General features: G+C 41.3%; 1 protein-coding gene across 2 annotated transcripts in view; it reads right to left on the bottom strand.

Annotated features, from left to right (window-relative positions):
- Nucleotides 1–733: 733 nt before the first annotated feature.
- LOC122113024 (aldo-keto reductase family 1 member C13-like) overlaps nucleotides 734–7,844 on the bottom strand; it is a 265,240-nt gene continuing 258,129 nt past the window's right edge. Inside the window, exon 9 of one of the 2 annotated variants that reach the window (XM_042685912.1) lies at nucleotides 734–983. In XM_042685912.1, the coding sequence (XP_042541846.1) occupies nucleotides 941–983 (43 nt within the window). In that variant the 3' untranslated portion in view covers nucleotides 734–940. Of the gene's footprint in view, nucleotides 984–3,696; nucleotides 3,779–7,844 lie in introns of those variants that run through there. The other variant, XR_006148356.1, reaches the window with a different exon arrangement.

The following is a 7,844-nucleotide window of genomic DNA, read 5'->3' as shown; positions in this document are numbered from 1 at the left end:
GCTCTTGAGTTGTTAGGATTATAAATGTGAGCCACCAGCATTCAGTCAGCCTATATTTGAAGAAAAATGTGAAAAGCTCTCTACAGTCTTCAGGATGGAATGATGTAGAAACCATTTGGTATAGTAGCTTTCCCAAGGAGGGATGTGTTCAGCTCCCTCCTGCTGACCTAACATCTCATCTCAATCCTGATCTTGATCACTAGTAATGTCTCACCCACTTCACCAGAGTTCAAACCTCCACAGGAATACTTCACTCTCCAGTTTCTAGGTGCTTCAATATGGAGCTGCCCTGAGACCAGTGATCATCCTTGCACTGTAACTCTCCTTCAACACTAAGAACTTTCAACTAAATGTCATGCAATGGAGGAACATTGACTGTTAATTTCCTGCTAACCATTATTTTCCTGAAACCTGAGTACATGACCATCCTCACCTGTCTAATGTCCACAGTGTGGCCATTAATAGCCAAGTATAATGATGCATGCCTGTAATCCTGGCACTCAGATGGTTGAGGCAGGGAGATCACATGCTCAAGGCCAAAGGGACTATATCTCATTACTATATCTCTGAAACAAAACAAGCTATCAGTATTATAGTCATCTAATCTCAACCTTCAGCCTTCTAGCCAGTCTTTGGTCACAATGAGGTGATAGGAAACACAACATGCAAGTGATAGTGACAGGGGTGAGACAGCAAGTAAACAACTTTAATTTTATTTAAACAAGTGATGAAATTGGAAATCCTTCTCTTCTAGGCAGGGGGGGTAGGGCCGAGGGATGGGAGGAGGGGACAGGACTCAGCTTTAGCTGAGTGTAACCGCTAAGCAGCAGCAATGGAGTGGAACAGATATATCCAAAAATATTTCCAAAGGGCAGAGCCACAAGGCCTCCTAGGAAGCACACAGGAGCTTCAGGCAGAAGACATCACACAGACCTCCATTTCAGTATTCATCAGAAAACGGATAATTAGGGTGACCAAGAAGGCTACAAAGACAAAGAATGCATACCATAAGCTCTAGGATCTGTTGTTATAGAAGTTCATATATTGTATCTACAAAATTACCATTCAGTTAAAATCAAGTCCTTACATTTTCTGAAGAGGCTAAAAATTTGCCATTCTAATTTTCATGAATGTAATTTTACAGCAAGCAGTTTTTAAATATAAGAACTATTTCCCAACGATATTTCCTTGACCAGAACAGAGCACACGGGAAGCATGAGAATGAGCATGGATACATACTTCTCCCTTTGTTTTATGTGTCCATTGACCAAAGGAAAATGGCCCTTTTTATTTCAGTTTCTCAAAGGGAAAAGAAATCACTTATGTCAAGATCAGTACAGAGACAACTTCACATACTAACCAACACAAAAATAATTTAAGCCTTTTGTTTAGGGCTATAAATGCAACTTTAAATTTACTAATTAATTTATGAATATCAGTAAATACATGTACTATTTTATTATATTATTTACTTCCCATTACCAATGTATAACATATTGTATTAGATTCAGACATGGAAAGAAGTCATTTATAAGAAAGTAGTCCATGGTAAGATAGAATGGGTAGCACTCTATATTTACCAATACAAAATACAAAGTGATAAAGAAACTTTAGCTCTTGACGTATTTAACAGAGAGTATGAATTTTTTATCTATGGTATTATATCCCTATCTAGTCTTCATCTTTCTCTATATTAATAAAAATATTAACAGTGATAGTGAGTAATGCTATTGTAGATTTGCTATTTCCCTGTCAAATAGGATTACATTTACCCATATTATGAATTAAGATTATTCATAACCAAAGAGATATATACCCTGAGTTTGAATTCATTTATGATATATGCCCATTTTCACAGTCTTCACATAGACCATGAAGGAACAAATTATTTTTGTTGGTCATGTGGTTTGAACTCAGGGATTAGGCACTTTTCCTGAGCTCTTTTTCTCATGATTAGCACTCAACCACTTTGAGCCACAGGGTCAATTTCAGTTTTTGAGTGGTTAATTTGGGATAAAAGTCTCATGGGGACTTTTCTTCCTGGGCTAGCTTTGAACCATGATCCTCAGATCTCAGCCTCCTGAGTAGCTAGGATTACAAGCCTGAGCCACCAGAGCCTAGTTTGGAAGACTTTTCTTTTTTCTTTTTATATTTTTGGTCAGTTGTGAGGCTTGAACTCTGGGCTTGGGTGCTGTCCCTCAGCTCTTCAGCTCAAGGCGATGCTCTACCATTTGATCTACAGCACCACTCCAGTTTTCCAGTGGTTCATGGGAGGTAAGAGTCTCATAGACTTTTCTTCCCCAGGCTGGCTTTGATCCTCAGATCTCAGCCCCCTGAGAAGCTGGGATTACAGGTGTGAGCCACTGGCGCCCAGCTTGGAAAACATTTTTGATGACTATAAGTTTCCTCCAATGACAGAAACAGCATTCACTTGCTTTCCTTTCAGTTTTCTCATGAATTTCATTATCTTCTGCACTGAGATATTCCTTGTTCTGAAATTCAAAAACAAATGTTCCATTAACTCCCACAAGGGAACCACTGGTGAAGCAAATGCAACATTTGACTTCTAATAAGGAAGGATGAGATTTGATGCTAAAATAAGTTGAAGCTTAATATAAAATAATAATGTTAATTACAACTCAGCGGGAAGACATCTGAAATTTCTATTCAGGCCATCTATCATTTTCATGTCTTCTAAAGATAACTGGAATCCAAAAACCTATCACACAAGCAGAAAAAAATTTAAATATTTATATGGTACATTGGCTATCCAAGCAAATCAGATTTAATAGCCAGCATTTAAAACATTGGACAAATTTCTTGAAAGCATAATTATATTGAAAAACGAGATACCATATACAAATGAAGGTATAGAATATAACTTAGAATAGAATATGAAGCTATAGAAGTTTCCTTAGAATCAACAGCAAGTTTTGAAACAACACAATTCAAATATTTTAATGGACAGTTAGATTTCCATATTAATCAACGAACAGTGAAATGAGGAATCTTTTCAAGATAATTGAAATCACGAATTGTCCAAATGCTAATTATATCATTTTAAAAGGGAAAAGGAGCTGAATAAATTTGGAACACTTAAAGAACAAAAAAATTTTAGGAGTTGCTCCATACTGTGGTGTATGTGTGTATACATATGAATGTATTCTGAATGTATGTATGTATGTATGTATGTATGTATGTGTGTGTGTGAGAGATTGAGGGAAAGAAAGAGGACATGGACAGAAGCAGAGACCAGAAAAATAATCTCTGAAATGAAATTCGATTAATATTTCAGAATTTTTTCTAAAACTTAGATATTAGAGCAAAATGGACTTATTCTGGGAAGACTTTAGCAAAGTTATGCTAATTGTAACAGGATAATCTGTCAAAGATACTTAAGACACTCTTCAATAACACAAAGGAAATATTTTTCCATATAGAACAGCAGAACTGAAGTTCTAGCACTGATAAGCCAATAAGAATTTTCAAGAGCACTGGGAATCTCATGGGCATAAGAAATACCAGAAACAGCCATTTGATCCAGAAATGTGTTTAGAGGATTCACGTGAAGAGGAATAAACAGGAGCCCTGATGGTAACAACACCCTTATTACCTGCACATTCTCCTTCATCTCCTGTTCTTTGAAACTCTGAGCCAGGGTCACAACCTCTCGTTGCACCTGGTAGCGAAGAGCAATCAGAGCTGAACTTCTATTGTACTTTTTTGCCAAGGCACCAAGAACTGGATCATTCAAGAGAACTGGGGAACTCTGGTCCACCTTGAAAGGAGAGACAGAAGTGCTGAACTCCAGAGGCTGAGGACTCAGTTTTGTTAGGAGACTTCCAGAATGCACCTGAGTGCCCATTTTAGACCAGAAGTACTAGCTTAGCAAAATGAGTACATTTAAATACAAATTTTCCCTCTTGAGCCAGTTCAGAGTGTACTTTAAAGACCTGAGACTAAGCTGTGCTCTGGTGGCTCAGGCCTGTAATCCTAGCTACTCAAGAGGCTAAGATGTAAAGGTCTTGGTTTGAAGCCAATTCAGGTGGGAAAGCCCTGCCTGGATTTTTTTTTTGGGGGGGGGGTCCTATCATGGGGCCTGAACTCTGAGCCTGGGCGCTGTCCCTCAGCTCCTCAGCTCAAGGCTAGCACTCTACCACTTGAGCCACAGCGCCACTTCCGGCTTTTTCCTTTTTGCTTATGTGGTGCTGAGGAATAGAACCCGGGTCTCATTCATGTAAGGCAAGTGCTCTATCACTGAGCCACCTTCCCAGCCCTCACCCCTCCATGAGACTCTTATTTCCAATTAAGCACCAGAAAACCAGAAGTGAAGCTGTGACAGCACCCAGACTCTGAGTTCAAGCCCCACAACCCATATAACAGGAAAGCAGAGCCTATGGGACTGAAGATACCTCTTCAACAGTAACATTCTAAGCAAACTCCCTGTTGGACTTATTACCATCGTTTGTATCTTTGAGTTCCTAGAGCACCATAGGCCACCAGAGCAATATCCTTCAACTTACAGAAATCCAGCAGCTTGCCCTGGTTGAGATATGGTTGACACTCTACCTACCTATGAATAAGACACAATGCTATCACATTATGTCTGAACCCAGTGTTGACAAAAAGGAGAAATGTTAAAAAAAAATTAAACAAAGCTGAACAATGGAAACACATGGAACATTAAATCTGAGTTAAAATGAACAAGATGAAGTGACTTTCTTGTTATAAGAATCCATTTTATATCTCTATTACCAGAGTATGCTTTTTAAAGTAATTTTCGTGAGTAACTCAATTTTGTGGACCACATTATCAATACTAAACACTATTACCTCTTTGTAACCAGGTAATATCTTATCATTTCAAAGATATAAGAAATTATAGTCAGGAAACAAAACAAAGGAAATGCCTCTAAAACACTTGCAAGAAATTTGAATTTGGTGAGTGATTCACAATAACAAGTCTGAGGACCAAAACAACAGCTCAGTAGAATTCTTCTGGTGACATTTAGTCAAGGTTATATGTTAGAAACAGTAATGAGTAAAATCCATGCTACCAATACAGTCAATAAATATTCATGAGACTGTAAAAATAGATCTAAAGCAACAAAAAGAAGGGACAAAACTATTTCTCCCTGCTGTGGAAAATAATCAATTCCTTATCAGAGCATTGGATCAATTCCTTATCAGAACATTGTTTTGAAGAGGAAGGTTAATCAGGATCCTTCTGTCCCAGGAATAATGGTAGTTTATCCTGGTGAGGAGTAAAAGTTTTGTATTCTAAGATAAGTATACAGAATAATTAAAACAAAACAACCACAAATCTCCAAACTATAATTTTCCAAACAATCATTGATGGAAACTCAAGAATTGTGTGAACACTTTCTTTAGATGGAAGGTTTGACTAAAAAGCAAAGACTATTAAAATATTTATAACATGATTGTAACATGGGAAATCATGCATTTACAAAGAGCTGTGGCCAGGAATACTCCAACCAAGTGATAAAAATAAACATCTTTACTATTACAAGAATGGCATGCTCCCTAGTATGGTTCTATTTGAAAAATACAGCACACTATCAACTTTCATACCTACTTGACAGAAATTGACACAGAAACATAAATAATTCTGTAAGACAAGAGGGTTTGCTGAGTATTTCAGGTTAAAAGAGTGTTAGAATTGTGACAGGCAGGAAAGAGCATGTGGAAAAAAATTGGAGCCTGAGAAAAGAAAAGAACTGTGGGAAATTTGAATACATACTGGATTTAGATGTTGAATATCTTTGTGGGGAACACAGGCAGCAGAGATTGGGCTGAGAGGGAGTAGAGTGGGCTGAGCCCAATCTACCTTACCTTCAGTGGGTAACCAGCCTGTGAAAGCTTAAGTGCATGATAGGGTGTGACCTTGATGGTGATTGGTTCCTCTTCCTCCCCTGCCAGGCCACCAGCTCTTTTTTTGGCTTTAAAAAGGGCTGCTCTCTGTTAATAAAGGAGTTTTCTACCTGCTTGATTTGGCTCCTCGCTGTGTCTGATTGTCTCCTGGGCTGAGGGAGGATGGGGAATGGGCGATCACTGCACTTACCTTTCCTTGGACCCTGTCCATCTTTCATGGGACAGACAAAGACCCAACATCTGGCGCCCAATGTGGGGCATGAAAGGATGATACCAGCCAAGGCTAAGCAGTCTCTCGGGGTAAGTGAAACCCTTAGTATGGCTAATACTAAATCACAGAAGAAGGAGGAGGAGGCAACATTAGGCCTAGAAGGAGTACAGGAGGACTTGGGAAGTGAGAAGGAAAAGGAACAGGTCAAATTCGACCGAGAACCCACTGAAACATGCACAGTGGAAGTCAAAACGAGGGTGAAAGTTGTAAGGTCCGCTCCTGGATGGCTAGCAGACTCCACCCTCCTCGCAGCAAAGTCTCCACCCATTACCTGCGTTACCTAGGCAACTGGGACACCTGGAAGAGGTCACATCTGCATCTGCTGAGGTCACATCTGAATTTGATGTGGCCACACCTTTCCCCGCCCATACCGTACATAAGGCCTAGCCCAGGCCCAGAAGCTCTCTTGCTCTTCTAGCTCTCTTGCTCTTGCTCTTCTTTTCTACCTCTCTTGCTCTTTCTCTCTCTGTTCATTTCTAGCTCTTGCTCTTCTTTTCTAGCTCTCTTGGTCTGGCTCTTCTTTTCTAGCTCTCTTGCTCTTGCTCTTCTTTTCTAGCTCTCTCTGCTCTCTCTCTGCTCTAGCTCTTTCCTCTCTCTTTCCCAGCCACGTGGAGTGCCAACCTTGCCTGGTCCCAGCAGGTCCACTGAATAAACCTACCCCTTACCTGAATACCACGTGCGTGCTGGTGCTGTTCTTACTCGGCTACCTCTTTTTAAAAACCTAACAAAAGTTACCCGCTCTGACTCAGGTGATCCTGACTGTCGTAGGCCCCCTTCCTATTCCCCCGATTGGAGGGGAGGTATGGCACCCTAGCAGACCTGCAAGAGGGACTTGCAAGACCCAGACCCCTACCCCATGGAGGGGCCAAGGGCTGGGGAAGTAACCTACTCATAGACCTACCCTGGAAAGGAAGGGCCACTGGAGAGCCCAGACTCTAGGCTACAGGATTCGCTTCCCCAAGTGTATCTGGTCAATCTGGCACCAGGGGCTAATAGGCCCTTGGAATGATCTCCATGGGAAGCTAAGGATCTTAAAGAGCTCCACAAGGCAGTGGCGGAGGATGGCCCAAACTCTCCTTTTACAGGATGTTGCTTATCACCCATGTGTCCCTAAGGACTGGCTGGATGTGGCCAAAGCCGTCCTCAGGAGTTCTCAGTTTATTAAATGGTGTGTTTTCTTTAAGGAGGAATGCAGAGTGCGAGCAGAGAATAACCGGCAGGCTCAACCCGCGATACCTATTACTTATGCCATGTTAGCAGGGGGGGAAGGGTGCTCCACTGGCGTCCAACAGGCTGCAATACCTGGCCCTTACTGGGATCAGGTGAGGCAGGCAGTACTTGCCTCGTGGTACAAACTGGATGATGGGCCTACTGAGTCCCCCATAGCAGGAGTGAGACAAAAGCCAGGTGAGCCTCTACCTGATTTCATAGACCGAGTCCCACAGAGCATTCACCGCAAGCTGCTTGCAGGGAACCTCTGAGATCAGTTTGTAAAGCTGCTGGTCTGGGAAGGGATGAATGCAGACCACCCACATGGCCTGCTCGGCCATTGAGAGAGAGTTCCCTGGGCAGATGGGTGGTGGCCTCGCAGGATGTGGGAACACAACAGCACCAGTCCCAATCACTAGCTTAAATTTACAGTCTCAGATGTCTACAATTACTGAGGCTATTACTCAGGTGCT

This window comes from Dipodomys spectabilis, unplaced genomic scaffold (genome assembly GCF_019054845.1).
Source record: "Dipodomys spectabilis isolate Male_0828 unplaced genomic scaffold, ASM1905484v1 ptg000096l, whole genome shotgun sequence".
Taxonomy (NCBI): Eukaryota; Metazoa; Chordata; class Mammalia; order Rodentia; family Heteromyidae; genus Dipodomys; species Dipodomys spectabilis.
This window is presented reverse-complemented; position numbering and strand designations above follow the sequence as displayed.